Source organism: Muntiacus reevesi, chromosome 3 (assembly GCF_963930625.1).
Source record: "Muntiacus reevesi chromosome 3, mMunRee1.1, whole genome shotgun sequence".
Taxonomy (NCBI): domain Eukaryota; kingdom Metazoa; phylum Chordata; class Mammalia; order Artiodactyla; family Cervidae; genus Muntiacus; species Muntiacus reevesi.
Genome location: NC_089251.1, coordinates 189792192 through 189810482, shown reverse-complemented (window position 1 = coordinate 189810482; position 18291 = coordinate 189792192). Strand labels below are relative to the sequence as shown.

General features: G+C 37.8%; 1 protein-coding gene across 8 annotated transcripts in view; it reads left to right on the top strand.

The window, feature by feature from the left end:
- L3MBTL3 (L3MBTL histone methyl-lysine binding protein 3) overlaps nt 1-18291 on the top strand; it is a 106900-nt gene that overhangs the window by 59537 nt on the left and 29072 nt on the right. For all 8 annotated transcript variants that reach the window (XM_065931343.1, XM_065931339.1, XM_065931342.1 and 5 more), the window contains 3 exons: nt 4439-4549; nt 9460-9574; nt 11185-11287. In XM_065931343.1, coding sequence (XP_065787415.1) covers nt 4439-4549; nt 9460-9574; nt 11185-11287 — 329 coding nt within the window. The remainder of the gene's footprint in view (nt 1-4438; nt 4550-9459; nt 9575-11184; nt 11288-18291) is intronic.

Sequence of the window (18291 nt, the reverse complement as noted above, 5' to 3'; positions counted from 1 at the left end):
TCCATAAGTACGTGGATTTATCTCTGGGCTTTCTATTTTATTCCATTGATCTATATTTCTGTCTTTGTGCCAGTACCATACTGTCTTGATGACTGTGGCTTTGTAGTATAGCCTGAAGTCAGGAAGGTTGATTCCTCCAGTTCCATTCTTCTTTCTCAAGATTGCTTTGGCTATTCGAGGTTTTCTGTATTTCCATACAAATTATGAAATTATTTGTTCTAGTTCTGTGAAGAACTGTAGCTTGATAGGGATTGCATTGAATCTGTAGATTGCTTTGGGTAGTATAGCCATTTTCACAATATTGATTCTTCCAATCCATGAACACGGTATATTTCTCCATCTATTTGTGTCCTCTTTGATTTCTTTCATCAATGTTTTATAGTTTTCTATGTATAGATCTTTTGTTTCTTTAGGTAGATAGACTCCTAAGTATTTTATTCTTCTTGTTGCAATGGTGAATGGTATTGTTTCCTTAATTTCTCTTTCTGTTTTCTCATTGTTAGTGTATAGGAATGCAAGGGATTTCTGTGTGTTAATTTTATATCCTGCGACTGGTATTCATTGATTAGCTCTAGTAATTTTCTGGTAGAGTCTTTAGGGTTTTTTTTTTTTTTTTTTAATTTTTATTTTTCAGTGGGTTTTGTCATACATTGATATGAATCAGCCATAGAGTTACACGAATTCCCCATCCCGGTCTTTAGGGTTTTCTATGTAGAGGATCATGTCACCTGCAAACAGTGAGAGTTTTACTTCTTCTTTTCCTATCTGGATTACTTTTATTTCTTTTTCTGCTCTAATTGCTGTAGCCAACACTTCCAAAACTATGTTGAATAGTAGTGGTGAGAATGGGCACCCTTGTTTTATTCCTGATTTCAGGGGAAATGCTTTCAATTTTTCACCATTGAGGATAGTGTTTGCTGTGGGTTTGTCATATATAGCTTTTATTATGTTGAGGTATGTTCCTTCTATTCCTGCTTTCTGGAGAGTTTTTATCATAAATGGATGTTGAATTTTGTCAAAGGCTTTTTCTGCATCTATTGAGATAATCATGTGGTTTTTATCTTTCAATTTGCTAATGTGGTGTATTACATTGATTGGCAGATATTAAAGAATCCTTGCATTCGTGAGATAAAGCCCACTTGGTCATGATGTATGATCTTTTTAATATGTTGTTGGATTCTGTTTGCTAGAATTTTGTTAAGGATTTTTGTGTCTATGTTTATCAGTGATATTGGCCTGTAGTTTTCTTTTTTTGTTTCATCTTTTTCTGGTTTTGGTATTAGGGTGATGGTGGCCTCATAAAGTGAGTTTGGAAGTTTACCTTCTTCTGCAATTTTCTGGAAGAGTTTGAGTAAGATAGGTGTTAGCTCTTCTCTAAATTTTTGGTAGAATTCAGCTGTGAAGCCATCTGGTCCTGGGCTTTTATTTGCTGGAAGATTTCTGATTACAGTTTCGATTTCCATGCTTGTGATGGGTCTGTTAAGATCTTCTATTTCTTCCTGGTTCAGTTTTGGAAAGTTATACTTTTCTAAGAATTTGTCCATTTCTTCCAAGTTGTCCATTTTATGGGCATAGAGCTGCTGGTGGTAGTCTCTTATGATCCTTTGTATTTCAGTGTTGTCTGTTGTGATCTCTCCATTTTCATTTCTAATTTTGTTAGTTTGGTTCTTCTCCCTTTGTTTCTTGATGAGTCTGTCTAATGGTTTGTCAATTTTGTTTACCTTTTCAAAAAACCAGCTTTTGGTTTTGTTGATTTTTTCTATGGTATCTTTAGTTTCTTTTGCATTTATTTCTGCCCTAATTTTTAATATTTCTTTCCTTCTATTAACCCTGGGGTTCTTCATTTCTTCCTTCTCTTATTGCTTTAGGTGTAGAGTTAGGTTATTTATTTGGCTTTTTTCTTGTTTCTTGATGTAAGCCTGTAATGCTATGAACCTTCCCCTTAGCACTGCTTTTACAGTGTCCCATAGGTTTTGGGTTGTTGTGTTTTCATTTTCATTCATTTCTATGCATATTTTGATTTCTTCTATGATTTGTTGGTTATTCAGAAGCATGTTATTAGACCTCCATATGTTGTAATTTTTAATAGTTTTTTTCCTGTAATTGAGATCTAATCTTACTGCATTGTGGTCAGAAAAGATGACTGGAATGATTTCAGTTTTTTTGAATTTACCAAGGCTAGATTTATGGCCCAAGATGTGATCTATTCTGGAGAAGGTTCCATGTGCACTTGAGAAAAAGGTGAAGTTGATTGTTTTGGGGTGAAATGTCCTATAGATATCAATTAGGTCTAACTGGTCCATTGTGTCATTTAAAGTTTGTGTTTCCTTGTTAATTTTCTGTTTAGTTGATCTATCCATGGTTGTGAGTGGGGTATTAAAGTCTCCCACTATTATTGTGTTACTATTAATTTCCCCTTTCATACTCGTTAGCACTTGCCTTACATATTGCGGTGCTCCTATGTTGGGTGCATATATATTTATAATTGTTATATCTTCTTCTTGGATTGATCCTTTGATCATTGTGTAGTGTCCTTCTTTGTCTCTTTTCACAGCCTTTATTTGAAAGTCTATTTTATCTGATATGAGTATTGCGACTCCTGCTTTCTTTTGGTCTCCATTTGCATGAAATATTTTTTTCCAGCCCTTCACTTTTAGTGTGTATGTGTCCCTTGTTTTGAGGTGGGTCTCTTGTAGAGAGCATATATATGGGTTTTGCTTTTGTATCCATTCAGCCAGTCTCTGTCTTTTGATTGGGGCATTCAACCCATTTACATTTAAGGTAATTATTGATAGGTATTGTCCCGTTGCCATTTACTTTGTTGTTTTGGGCTCACGTTTATACAACCTTTCTGTGTTTCCTATCTAGAGAAGATCCTTTAGCATTTGTTGGAGAGCTGGTTTGGTGGTGCTGAATTCTCTCAGCTTTTGCTTGTCTGTAAAGCCTTTGAATTCTCCTTCACATCTGAATGAGATCCTTGCTCGGTACAGTGATCTGGGTTGTAGGTTATTCTCTTTCATTACTTTAAGTATGTCCTGCCATTCCCTTCTGGCCTGAAGAGTTTCTATTGAAAGATCAGCTGTTATCCTTATGGGAATCCCCTTGTGTGTTATCTGTTGTTTCTCCCTTGCTGCTTTTAGTATTTGTTCTTTGTGTTTGATCTTTGTTAATTTGATTAATATGTGTCTTGGGGTGTTTCACCTTGGGTTTATCCTGTTTGGGACTCTCTGGGTTTCTCAAACTTGTGTGACTGACTATTCAGCGTGCTTTATAATTTGTATTTTAAAAGAAAAGAAAGATATATTAAATACTTGATTAAAAAAAAGTGATAGTATTATAAGCAATGTTTTTAATAGATCCTTTTCTGTGTAAATTTATAGGATTTTTAATGATAAAATTAATTGATGGGTATGGATTCAAATACGTCAGAAAAGAACACCAAAATTTTTGAGAGAAAAATTGTTACATGAAGAAAAGCCATAAATTCAGGATTATACATGAGTAATGTTTAGAGTCATGAAATTTTATGGATTTTTATCTGACCCTCTAACTTAGCCTCATACAGAAAAGAGCTGTTTTGCTGTTTTGCTTTGAAGTGGATAAAATCATGTTAAACTCAGTCTGCATATCTAGTATCACAGTGATATCAGAGAGAAAATCATAATTCCTCTATCTTGGCCTTTAGGTGCCTTGCATTAATTGTTCTGCATCCTTTGCATAATTTTCATGCTTGATTTTCACAGCAACACTTTTATAACACCTGTTAGCCATCTTTCCTTCTGCCCGTAAATTTTTCAGAGGCCTGTGGGTCTCTGCTGAGTTTTGAGATGTAGGTAGCCCCATTCCTGTTCTTAGTAGAGCAGTTCCACCTTGTGTGTGTTGATTGCTAATTTTCTTCTTAGAAAGACTTGTTACTTTTTTGTGTCACGCTAATTTCTAGGAGGCCTGACATGCTGCGATTCATGGGGTCGCAAAGAGTCGGACACAACTGAGCGACTGAACTGACTGACTGAATTTCTGTGTCTCCTCTCTACAACTTGAATGTTCTTCCCTCTCTTTTAAAAATAACTTTCATGTTTGTTGACTTTTGCCGAGACAGCTAGCTCCAAGTAATGAGAAAAAATTCTTGTCTTCCCTGTGACTAATCAAAAAAACCACAGTATTCTGAGTTTCAGCTTAAGATCTTTGACTTCCTGTTGGCTCCTGTGGCTAGTTGCTCAGGCTCTTTCTATCGCCTGCAGGCTTGGCTGTATGATTTGGGATTTTTTTTTTTTTTTTGGTAAGGAGAATGAAGTCCAAAGCCATTCTGAGGAACTTGAGTTTGAGAGACTGGTTCTCTTACAGTAGTTCAGTTAAAAAAAAAAATTCTAGCTTTGTGACATAGAGCTCACCTTCCCTTCCTCTGTATCTCACTATAAAAAATTTTCTCTCACGGCAGAAGCCGCCACATGGATTCCAGAAAAAAATGAAGCTTGAGGTCATAGACAAAAGAAATCCCGTGTTTATTAGAGTAGCAACAGTTGCAGACACAGATGATCACCGAATAAAAGTAAGTATTCTCTGTTGTGGTTTTGTTTTCCTTTTTTTTTTTTTTTAACAAGACGTCTTGGATGGAAACTTCAATAGACATTTAATTTGTGAAGTCCTAAAATTAGTAAAACCATAGAAATATGGAAATTAAGTGATTCTGTATCTTAGTAAGTAAGTATTTTTCTACTTTTCTTAGTTTAATCTACATAAGTTTTCTCCTTATTTATGACTGACTTTTAACATTTTAAGTATGTATTTGGAAGAAAACATAGATATTGTGTATAAAGTAATCTGTTCAGAAGGTGATATAATACTTCATTTTCCAATAGTACGTATATATTTTCTTAATTAAGTTCAGTGTTTTTTTATGGGATGTTGATTTTTGAGACGTCCAAGGCCATTGGGTTCCTTCTCTCTGACAGTTTCTCTCTGGAAACTCTCAAGATTATCTTTGTCCCTAATATTTTGATGTTTTGTGATAACATACTTTCGTATGAGGGTTTTTCCCCATGATCTTGCATAAATCTCCATATTCAGACTTAGCCAGTCCTGTCATTTTCCAGACCTCCTGACATACTTGCTGCCTCCACACTGAGTCCTTCTGGGTTTCTGCACGCTGAGCCCGCTCCCCCTGGCCCTGCTGCCCCTCTCTCGGCGGCTGGGTTGCAGCCCACCCCCTCTCCTCCAGGGGTCAGCTCTCCCTCACCCACTGTGCCCTCTGCCTCATCATTGCCACGTCTGTCAGCTGCTTCCTTCTCCGTTTGTCCTTCTGGGTTTATACATTATCAAACATAACTTTCACTTCAGAAGAGAGTGGAAGTAAGCACCTGGGTCTAAAATGTGATTTATTGAGTTGCCTTTCACCTGAACAGAAAATCCAACCAAATAAGTTTTTTTTTTTTTTAAAAATGAAATAGTGTGCTCTTAAAAACTATTATCTGTCTTAATCTTGAAATTGTCAATAATGAATATTAAGTTTTTAAAAAGGGTCCAAATTATACTTCTAGGTAAAAAATGTATCTAATTTCCTAAACTGTGATTTAAAATATGTTAAATTATCTGTACTGTGCTTTGATATCTAGTAGTATATTTTCTTGGAGAAGGCAATGGCACCCCACTCCAGTACTCTTGCCTGGAAAATCCCATGGACAGAGGAGCCTGGTGGGCTAGAGTCAATGGGGTTATTAAGAGTTGGACACGACTAAGTGACTTCACTTTCACTTCTCACTTTCATGTATTGGAGAGGAAATGGCAAGCCACTCCAGTGTTCTTGCCTGGAGAATCCCAGGGACGGGGGAGCCTGGTGGGCTGCCGTCTATGGGGTCGCACAGAGTCAGACACGACTGAAGCGACTTAGCAGCAGCAGCAGTCTGTTTTCTTTAGAATTTTCATTCGGCGTCATTGCTGAGTTGCTTTTATGTTAGTTGTCTTTAGAGTGGAACGTTTCTATTATAAATATTTTTGGATGTCTCTTAGGCTTCCCTTATGGCTCAGCTGGTAAAGAGTCTGCCTGCAGTACGGGAGACCTGGGTTCAGTCCCTGGATTGGGAACATCCCCTGGAGAAGGGAAAGGCTACCCACTCCAGTATTCTGGCCTGGAGAATTCCATGGACTGTGTAGTCCCTGGGGTCGCAGAGTTGGACATGACTGAGCGATTTTCACTTTCACTTGTGTTTTGTACAGTGCTAAAATATTTTGTGTTATATGTTTGTGTATCTTTCTCTTACTCTTTGTTAGGTAATTTTGTTTCATTTCAAAATAGGATCCAGCAAGAGAACAGCTATCACTTAGTATTACAAGAAAGTCTGATTTTTTTTGTTCATGAAAACCTCTTAATGTGCCAGTGACTCAAGTAGTAAAGATGAAATGAAACTGTACAAACTATAATACATTTATTTCATTTGGGCTTCCATAGTAAGAGTATTAATTAGGTTTAATTTTTTTATATATATTATGTTTGCATAACTTCTGATAGCAATCTTTAATTGAAGTGTTGGTGGCGAAGCTGGTAAAGAATCTGCCTGCAATGCAGAAGACCCAGGTTCAATCCCTGGGTTGGGAAGAGCCCCTGGAGAAGGGAATAGCAACCCACGCCAGTATTCTTGCCTGGAGAATTCCATGGACAGAGGGGCCTGGCAGGCTACAGTACACGGGATCTCAAGGGTCAGACACACCGAGCAACTACCGCACACATATTTCTGACAGCAGCTTTTAGTTAAAGTAGACTTGACTTATAATATTTTATTAGTTTCAGATGTACAGTGTGATCCAGTATCTTTGCAGGTGACACTCTATTAAAAGTTATTACAAGATAACTGCTATAATTCCCTTTGCTGTGCAGTATATCCTTGTTGCTGATCTGTTTGATACACGGTAGTTCTTATCTATTAATCCCATACTGCTAATGGGTTCTTTCTCCTCCTCTCTCCCCTTTGATAACCACTAGTTTGCTCTCTGTATCTGTGAATCTTTCTGTTTTGCATGTACATTCACTTGTATGATTTTTTAGATTCCACATATAAGTGATTAAATAGCAGTTTTTAAGTGTATTTGCTCCTTATCAGATAATTGTATTGCTCTTGTGTTCATAGTATTTAAATTAAATTTTAACTCTGAAATTTAACCTTAAACTGCTAAAATTCTCCCAGTTGCCAGCTAGCCTAGTTTGTAGAAGAGATTCAGCTTATTTACAGTAACTAAAATTTTATCTTCTTTTTGTTGCATACTGTCATATATTGTCAATATATCTGTCATCTTTGATAGATGACTTTTCATTCCCAAACCAAGATATCAGTTTTAGCCAGCCTAGTTTGTAGAAGAGTTTCAGCTTATTCACAGCAACTAAAGTATTGTCTTCTTTTTGTTGCATATTGTCATATATTGGCAATATACCTGTTATCTTTGATAGATGACTTTTCATTGCCAGACTGGGATATCAGTTTTAATGAAAACTAGGAAGGGGTTTATGGTATCATTAGATATATTATCTTCAACATATTCTTTTTTTTTTTTTCTTCAACATATTCTTAAAGGTATTTGAGAGGAAATTATTAAAAGAACCCTTTTATTTATGATGATACCAAGATTTTTGGAGTCTATATTGCAGTACAATAGTGTACTTTTTAGTATCATTGGAAATTCTCAGTACACAGTAGAATTACTTAGAAGTTAAGTAAATGACATGTTAGGTGCACAGAAGTTACACCTCCAAGTTATACCAAGTTATACCTCTAAGTTCAGAACCTTCTTGTTGGGCTCAGCCAGTTTTTTTCTTCTTATTTTCAATTATCACAATTAATTCTAGTGTGTATCCAGGTTGGAGAACCATTTACTTATTAGGATTGAGTTTGTTTGCTATAAGAAGATAGCTAAATTTTGTAAAATTTAAGAAATGTCACATGAGTTACATGAACATTGTTTGCAGTGTAGAAGACATGAAGTTTGGGAATAGAAATATCAGAAAACAAGAGTTTTTCATGTATCTAGTAAAATAGAGCACTATCACTTGATGATTAATTGAGAATTAGAATGCTTAAAAACTTAACTTTAGTGCCATGGATTATGTATAACTTCTTATTTATTGGTAGTATTGACAGCATATGGAGAAGGAAATGGCAACGCACTCCAGTGTTCTTGCCTGGAGAATCCCAGGGTCAGGGGAGTCTGGTGGGCTGCCGTCTATGGGGTCGCACAGAGCCGGACACAACTGAAGCGACTTAGCAGCAGTAGCATTGACGGCATTAAGCTGATATTCTTAATCTTCAGTATTATTTGAACATTACTTTTGATCAGAGGAAGGAAAAGGGTTGTTTCAAGTTAAACAGCTTTAAGTGTTGCTTTTATATGCAATGTATGTGGACTGTGAACAAGTTTATTTTGGATCCATGAATCTTAAGCTGGTTACTCCTCCTGACTGACTTTGTGATTTTTTTCTCCATTTTAAAATTTTATCCATGATTTCCTCCAGATGTGGAATTCTATGGGATTTAATTCTAGGATTAATTGATTTCTAAGCTTGAGAAAGCAGATTCATTGCAAAGGAGATTATTTTGAACCCATATATACATGCTTTAGTAACTCTGTATTTCTCCATTACATAAATATACCATAAGTTATATAACGAGTCTCGTGGATGGTAGGCATTCTGGTTTTTTTCTGGCACAGCAATGAATTGAGTTATTTAGATTATCAAGTCAAAGATGATATGTTTTAAATGTTAATCATTGTTGCCAAATACCTCTCCAGAAATATCTCACCAGTCAAGACTCCTGTCAGTGGTCTATGAGAGCGTCCATTAATCTCATGTTCACTAGCTCTAGGAATCACCAAAATGGAACATTCTGACAGATCGAAAGGAAAAGAATTGCATCTTGTGATTTTCATTTGTAGCTTTTTAATTATAAGTGAAATTGTCTTTTTGTATATTTACCATTTATTTTTATTTTTCTGTTAATGAGCTGCTTGTCACTTTTCCACCTTTTCTGTTAGGTTTTTCATCTTTTTATACTGATACATGATTTTTTTACGAATTGAGGAACAAAGTACATTGTCACACGTTAACAAATATGTTTTTCAGGTTTCTTTTGGGTTTTTCATCTTGCTAGCAGTAGTATTTGCCATTGTGAAGATTTGAACTTTGATGTAGTCGAATTGATCCATCTTTCATTTATGGCTTTTGAGTTTGGCATCTTGCTTATGAAGGCTACTGAACTCTTAAGATAAACACATTAATTCATGCTTTCTTCTGGAACTTTTATCGTTCAGTTTTCAATACTTGAATTTCTATCCATCTGACATCTATTGTGTTTGATTTATTTGTATATTCAGTGTACTATTTATAAGTTAGCATGAAGATGGTTACCATTGGCAGAGTTTTTTGTAGGGATTTTTGCGACCTGAATTAACCTGTTGATCTCCTTTGTTATCCAGGTTCACTTTGATGGCTGGAATAGTTGCTACGATTACTGGATAGATGCAGATTCTCCTGACATTCACCCTGTTGGCTGGTGTTCAAAAACTGGGCATCCTCTTCAGCCTCCTTTGAGTAAGATACACCAGGATTACTTAAAGAAATGTTTCCACTATTGTGTAGTGTGCTTAATATTCTCTTTTCCATCTCATTCTACTTCTCTACTGTACATTTTTTCTCTATGTAATTGTTTTTCTTCTTACTGTATTTTTAGTTAACCTGTTAGTCAAAAGTACATAAAAGAAAAAATTTAATATCTGAGAAAGTAGTGTGTGCCTAGACTTTTCTTTTATTTAGCAGTCTTCTTCATCTTTTAAAACTAGTACTAAATTTTGGTAGACAATTTGTCAGGCTATCAAAATTTTAATGTATCAATGTTGATATCCTAGTAGTGACTTGATACAATAGTTTTGCAAAGTAGTACCATCAGGAGAAACTGGGCAAAGTGTAAAAGGGATCTCCCTCTGTGTTTACTTACAATTGCATGTGAATCTACCATCACCTCAATAAAAATTTTAGTTAAATTCAATTTTTTGAAAAAGGTACACCAAGAACTTAACATGTGTGTGCTGTCACTTCAATCATGTTTGACTCTGTGTGACCCCATGGACTGTAGCCCACCAGGCTGCTCTCTCCATGGGATCCTCCAGGCAAGAATACTAGAGTGGGTTGCCATGTCCTCCTCTAGGGCATCTTCCCCACCCAGGGATTGAACCCGTGTTTCCTTCAGCTCCTGCATTGCAGGCAGATTCTTTACTGCTAAGCCACCGGGGAAGCCTTGAGCTTAGCATATTGGATTTCAGTTGTGGAGGAAAGTAAATACATTGTAGAAAGAAAAATGTGGCAATATTTATACATTATTGTGGGCTTTCTTAAAAATTTAACATGCCTTCCCCAACTAGTGGCTTCATTCCTAGATGTCACCTAGAAACTTCAAAAGGCCACCAGAATGCACTGCATGATGTTGGTCACAGTATGTTTAAAATAATAAACCTTGGCAACAAATATTGCTTAAATAAATTTTGGTGCACTTATAGTACAACTACTGTGCAAATCATAAAAATATTACTATTCAGTTGAAGCTAAAGACCAAAGAAGACTGCTTCAGAATAGTATATACCCATGTTGTCCCTAATTTATGTGGCCGAAGTAAACCAAAGATTTATTACATGTACATATGCAAACGTAGGTACATTTGGGAATGCTTGGAACATCTAGGAAGGTCATGTTAACATGGTCAGTCAGGACTAAGGAGGGTATGAAATGTGAAGAGAGTCGCTTAAAGGGGATCCATAGCTGTTCTTCTGTATCCTTGTGGGTTGTTTGAAGTTTTCACAGCATGTGGGTGTGCATATGTTAATTACGTTATTTACTTGATCAAGCTGTTTAGAATCATCTCATTATTTCAGATTTAGGTATCTCTGGAATTTGTGACATTTTGAAAGAGGGCTGGATCAAAGTTTACCATTTCACTATTAAAGACAGACAGTGTGAACAAAGTACTAGGGAAAACCTTTAGAAGCAGAGCCTTTAAACATAGTTTTAATTTTGTAGGGCCTACCTTTTCTGTGTGTAAGTGTTGATTGAAAAATTGTTTTTGTTGTTGTTGTTTTTCTCATTCTGCTCCAAGGCATTTGCCTCCTACAGCCTTAACTTTTTTCTTTTTTCTTTTGTCTTTATAATAGGCCCCTTAGAACTGATGGAAGCCTCAGAACACGGAGGCTGCACAACCCCAGGATGCAGAGGGATTGGCCATTTTAAGAGAGCGAGACACCTGGGCCCTCACAGGTATTTGGTGCTTCCACTCACTTGGAGAGTCCTTCTGTGGTCGGATGGAGGTGCCTGTCCCTTGTAGGTGGGCGATAATGGTTTCCACGTACACTTAGTAGATACGAACCAATTCTGCATTCAGATCCATAGGAACTGTGGTTGTCATGGTGACCATGTAAAAATGAAGAGTGTATGTGTAGTTAAGTATTCCTGGGAGAGAATTCATTTGTGATTTAAAATAGATTTACAGTAGCTTCTTGGCAACCTGACTAGTTTTATAGATACTGTATGTCTTAAAGTCATTTGGGGTTGACCATTAATAGTGAGAAGAGGGCGGGCCTTGTTCAGAGTGTTTATTTGGTAAAATATTCTGATTGGGTGACTCAGCAATTTGAATAGTGAGAGGTGAGATTATTGTAGATTAGCAGCAAAGGTCACAAAAAGCACAAATATAAATAGACACATTTCAGAATACATTGGTCAAACTTAAGTGGTTTTCAATATTTTTCTGTTACCTCTAAGTAACTTAAAAGAGAAACCAAAATTATACATTTGAAATTTGATGTGTTATTTGGGTGATTTGGGTCATTTGTAGACATATTCAAATATTGCTAGAATAGCAAGAAATTTCTGTGATTTTAACTGGGATTTTTAGAGAAAAGAGGCATCACCTATTCTGGTATATATTAAAATAATAATTTGTCAGTGTAAAGTGTTGTAACTGCATGTTAATTGGATTGCCCAGTAAGAAAAATGATTCCTTGTTTATCTAGTTTATACAGGTTGTGAATCTTGGTCCTTAAAACATCTGAAGATTGCCCTGCCTGTTTCTCTAAGAATTAATAGGAACTGTAAAATTGACATGGCTGTTTTATCTTCATATAGTTTTCTTCTTCCTTAAATTTCTGTAACCTCAAAGCTTTTTGCAACACTACTGCCAAGTTTGTTTTATGGGATTCAGTGTGTTCCAGAGTAAAAATCTGCATGTAGACAGGATCATGATTCCATTTGCAAATATCCATTTAAAAATCCTTTTTGTGGCTTGTATGACTCCAAGCCAAAAGCAGTATGATTAAGGCGAGATAAAAATACTGTATCCTGGGAGTGATTCAGTATTGGCCAGTGAAGGCACCTGGATTACTTTCAGGCATTACCCTCCCCATCCCTGTGTGGGTATGTTCCAAGATCCCCAGTGGATGCCTGAAACCTGGGATAGTACTGAACTCTATATGTATTATGTTTTTTCCTATTCACGCATACCTATGATAAAGTTTGACTTGTAAATCAAGCACAGTAAGAGATTGGCAACAATAATATTAGAGTAGAACAGTTATAAATAATGTACTGTAATACAAGTTATGTGAGCGTTGTCTCTCTAAAGTCGTATTGTACCCGTTGAATGCCTTTTCCATTTTAACTATGCATCTGTTACACACTGGTCCTCACTCTCGCAGTTTGAGGTACGATAGGAGAACTAGGACAAGTTTCTTTTTCCTCTCAGTTTGACAGATAGAAGATTCATTTTTACTGTAGAGATTGTTTCCCCATGAAGTTGAGAGTTGTCGCCTGTTCACCAAAGGAAGCACTTTATGGATTCTCTTTGGTGTACCTGAAGCGCCATCATCACTACTGTTGTGCCTTGGGGCTATTATTGGTACATCAAGGATGACTTAACACAAGCACTGTGATACCTTGCCGGTGGATCTGGTAACGAAGGAGGCTACTAGGTCACTAACGGGCTGGATGCACTGGACTGAGGGGTGATTTTCTCCTCACAGGGCCAGAGTGGGACACCGTGAGACTTCATCATGCTGCTCAGGATGGTGCACGGTTTAAAATTTATTGTCTATTTCTGGAATTTTTCTTTTAACATCTTCATACTTAGATTGACCTCAGATATGTGAATCCATAGAAAGCGAAACCACGGATAAGGAGTGACTCTGGTATATAAATCCAAATAACTCATTAGTATGCCAGACTTCTTTATATGTCTATAAATTCTTTCATTCAGTAAATATTTTTGAGCAGCAGGTTTTTTTCCTAGTAGCATGTATTGGATAACCTTCTGGTGACCCTATAATACTGGACTATGACTTTCTTCATTTTTTTGGTGAAGCCACCATGACACTAGGGGTCTCTCTAACCTGCTTGACTGACAGTGGGTGAGGAGGGAGCCAGGAATAGCACCCAGTCTAACTGTGCCCCTGACCATTCCCCTGTGTGAGAATCAGGCATGGCTTCCCGAATAAGTCACAGATCTAGCCTTCAGAGAACTCAGGGACTAGTGAAACGATAAACACTCAATTTAATTGAAATATGAGATACAAAGTGATAACTAATATTGAAACTTTGTACCTTTCTGCCTTACAACCCTAAGGTGTTCACTGAACCAAAGGCAGTTTGCTCAACTTACGAAGGAAAAGATCAAAGAAATCTTAAAAATGGGTGAATACGGACATTATGTTGTGTGGTACAATCAAAAAATTTACAAAGAATTTTTCCTTCTGGTCTTCAGGAAGAAAATCCACCTTATAGCAATGTCTGTAATCTCTTTAGCAGTGCTGTAGGTCTGAGCAGAGAGGTTTGCCTGTTACAGCAAGGTCTGTGCCAGGAGTCTGTCCCCTGCTTGATGTCATCAGCTACTCATTAAGACCACCTTTCCCCAGATGAGTTGTGGACCTCAGAGGTGGTCCATCCCCATTGCACAAAGTTTCAGTGATCATCTCTGCAGTGTTTTTTCCAAGATGCAGTGTTGTATTTGCTAAGTGAAGGGAAAAATTATGAGGAGAATCATATAAGATGTTATGGAGAAATGTGGTTTAAAAAAAAAAAAATCTTTCAGTATAATTGAAGCCATAGTGGAGAATGACGTGTTGTTTGGGGGAATGAAGGAGGAAGTAGACATCGCGGCTTACACGACATGCATTGATACAGAAGTGTTCATTTCCTTGTCACCTATCAGACGTGGCTGGCAGATCTGCGCATGGTTTGGGGCAGGAGTGCAGTCCAGAGGACCAGCGGACAGTGTCAACTCCTGCCTGTGTTGTGGCTTCCCATTTTCTCTGCCCACTCTGCTGGTTTTTCTTGGTCTTCCTGAACATGCTGTTCTCTTCATAGCGCTTAATGCTCTTTATCTGGAGGAACATTAACCCTTAGTAGCCACAGTGTGTTTACCATTTCCTTACTAGACTTGTGGAAGAGCTGCTGCATCACGAATGTTCTTTGACAGGACTGGCGCTTATTTTTGTCTTTGCCAAGAATTCTGTGTTTAGGAAAATGTAATGAGAAAATTCTCTTCGGATTAATGTGAAAAACTGCATAAATCAAAACATGCATTCTTTGCTTAGATAACAAAGAAAGTTGCTCTTTTGGCAAGAATTACCAATTTTATGAACATGTAAGCACAAGCCTATGTTTTGACTAGGATGTGTTAGCATCTCCAAAATTTACAATAGTTGAATTTGATCTAAGAAGTGTTGGAAATAGAAATGTGTTCTCAACAATGAAATTTAAGAATGTGCTCTTTTTAAATGTGAAGATATAAACAATCAGTGAGCGAGTTGGATGTGGATATGGTGTTCCCATTTCTAGAGATGCTCAGCAGTCAGATGACAACTCTGTCTCTGGCAAGGCAGTATTAGTATTGGCTGTGTCCTGGTGTGTCCCTTCCTTGACTCACTCATTTGGCTTACTGAGAGGTCATAATGACGAGAGATTAAAGGAGAACTAAAGTTATATAAAACGGAATATTTTGCATATCTGATGTCTTCAGAAGTGAAGTAAATCTTCCCTATGTAAGATTTTATCTCAGTAAAATTAAACAGGAAGAGAAAAAAAGAGAGAGAGTACTTTCTACAACCTCTAAAGGATATTTATAAAGTCCATGGAGAGTTTTAAAAAATTAATAACTCTGCTTTTAAAAATTAAAAACACCTGCAAACCACATTCATCATTTTAATTCAAGATTCAGTCCACTCATGGAACAAACATTTATTGAGTGCCTGCTGTGTGCAGATTCTGGGCTAGGTGATGGGCTGTACAGAGGAGAAGGCCTCACTTCTAAGGAGGCCAGCATGGTATAAACAGGGATTTGGAGACGCATGAATGAGTAGTGCTCAGAATCATCACCTTTTCCTGAGGGAAGCAGTGATGCCTCCATAAGCAAGGCATGTTACGGAGTTTTTAATGCTGTTGTTTATTTTTGCTGATGGCCTTTTACCCAGTAGGCGTTAAGTGTTCCTCTTCTTCTCCTTTTAAAATAATAATCCTAGGCTGGCTTTTCTTGTGTGTGACTTCCTAGGTGCCAGGCTCTGTTTTAGGACTTAGATCTGTTATCTCATTTTACTCTCTCAGCAGCTTTATAAAGCTGGCACTGCTCTAATCTCTGTTTCACAGAAGTGGGAACAGAGATTTAGAATGCTTGAGAAAAGTACCCAAGATCAGAGAGTGGCAGACCCAGGATTCAGCCTAGGCTCTTAAGGCACTAAAGCCCCTGCTCTTAACCGCTAGAGTCTCATGCAAACCACAGTAGCTGGATAGAACTTGTATTTTATAGATTCCTGTCTTGACAGAGTGAGAATGAGCATGTGAGCACTTAGGAAACGGAAGACATCGTCCAGTTGTTTAAATAAATGTATTTACAACTAAAAAGGTTGTAAAAGTGGCAGTGGGAGGCAGTGAATAAGGCTGTTTTCCCGACTTTCCTAATACACTGGACAGTCTTTCCAAGGGAAAACTGCCTTCTTACAGGGGCCAGTGGGACAAGAATTTATATATATATATATATATATAGCAGGTATGGAATGATTTGCTAACAGAACAGAGTGCACCCTGATAAAGTCCCCATAGTAAAGAGCTGTGTAATCCTGTGTGAGTCTGTTCCCCTGATGTCTGGGGAGCTGTGTAACAGCAGAGTTATGTGTACATGTATAATTGCATGTGCCAATGACCGTTTCTAAGCGTACCTGTTGTGCCATGGGCCCAGCCTTATTTCTGTTTTGTTATTAGAAACTTAATAGACAAGAAAAATGAAAATGATTATAAGCCCAGTGAAACCCACTTTTCCCAGAGAAATTTGATCAGCACTTCTGTGTTTATGAAGTCATTAAAACTGCATATGAATTTTATAAACTTAAAAATGAGGAAATTGGCCCAGAAAGGTTAAGTACTGCCTCAGTTCATATTTAACCTTTCTGAGCTTCCTTGGCAGCGCAGTAGTAAAGAATCTGCCTGCCGTTGCAAGAGATGCAAGAGATGCAGGTTCGATCCCCGGGTCTGGAAGATCCCCTGGAGGAGGAAATGGCAACCCATTCCAGTATTCTTGCCTGGGAAATCCCATGGACAGAGGAGCCTGATGGGCTACAGTCCGTGGAGTCACAAAGGGTTGGCCTGACTGAGCATTCACACACAGGTCATAGCTATATGGCAACATCACCTTGCTGAGAGGTGGTACTCTCAGGTTTAATTGCCATGGATTAGGGATAAAGAAATAATTCAGTATTGCAAGGTACTTTTTGCTCCTGTAGGAGACAGCTGGAGTTCATACGCTAATGGGATGATACCAAGCAAGTTCCCTTTTGTAAAGCCTCAGTCTCTGCATCTATAAAATGAGCATGAGAATAGGAATGATTTTCCAGGTTTGTGGGAGTTAGATGACATCATGCAAGTAAAGCAGCGTACCCTGGGTAACACACTCCATCCGTGGAATGTTTGTTGTCATGCTCTTCATTTTGCAAGTGTCTTGTGAAACAGAGTCTTCCAAGTTGTGTCTGCTCCTTGCAGACAGAGCTGCAGAACACATTTAGAGCTTGGTTCTTGGTTTCCGTCTGGGGCGTTGCCCATCCCTCTGTGCACGCTTCATTTGCATGCTGTGCCTTTGTTGTTTTTTTTAAAATCGCCTCCCACCATGGGAAGCAGCTGGCTTCCCTTTCTGTCCCAGAGTAGTTGTGAGAACTGGAGATGTTTAAACCCATTTGACTTTTCTCAGGGTTCAGAAGAAGAGAAGGCTTAGCACAATATGTATAGCCGATCAGCACAGGTTTGTGTTGGTTGATCATCCTGGCCCAGTAGTATGTCTTTGCTCGGAAGGCTGTGATTATTTCCCTGCTTCGAAATGAGAGTTTGAAATTTCCCTCTGGCCCAAGCAACCGAGATAAGGGGGATATTTAGGTGCCAAGTCGCATTCTGCAGTCTTGCCTCTCTGAGCTACCCACGTTTACGTATGGTGGTCTAGAGAGGCATCCTGTCCTTCACTTAATCAACAAACAGGAAGGGGCTGCCCTTGGGGGGCTTATAAACCTTCTAAACTATAACTATTCACTGTAGTGTGTAGGTGGGGACCCAGCCCATCTAAAAATCTGGGAATCTTCCATGTGTTAGAGTGGGGTTAAAATCAGCACCCTCATTTTCTTTTCTTTCTTCATATCTGATGAATTTCAAAATGAACGTACAGAGAGTTATTCAGTAATTGTAAAGCCAGGTGTTTAACAGTGAGTCAAACATTCGATGGTTGTGATATTCTAGGAAGAGCAACATATTATGTCTCAAAAGAAATAATCAAAAAAACTTATATTTGCATTTTTTTCCTGCCACTTTTTCCCTGAGTGATAGTCACTCAATTGTGTTCAATTCTTTGTGACCCATGAACTGTAGCCCATCAGGCTCCTCTGTCCATGAGATTCTCCAGGCAAGAATACTGGCGTGGGCAGCCATTTACTTCTCCAGGGATCTTCCCAACCCAGGGATCGAACCCAGGTCTCCTGCATGGCAGGCAAATCCTTTACCGTCTGAGCCACCAAGTAGATAATTTGCAATAGGGTAAATACACAACATGAGGAAGAAAGAACACACTCAAACTTGACTGTGATCTGAGTGTTGGTTAGTGTATTTCCTTTATCAGGGAAAGAAAAAATCAAAAGCAAGAAGAGATCGTTGTGTTTTTTATCTTTTTTTGTTTTCAGGGGAAGGGAGTTCATTAAAGATGAATTTGGTTTTAACCATGTCTATTATAAGACATAGCAGTA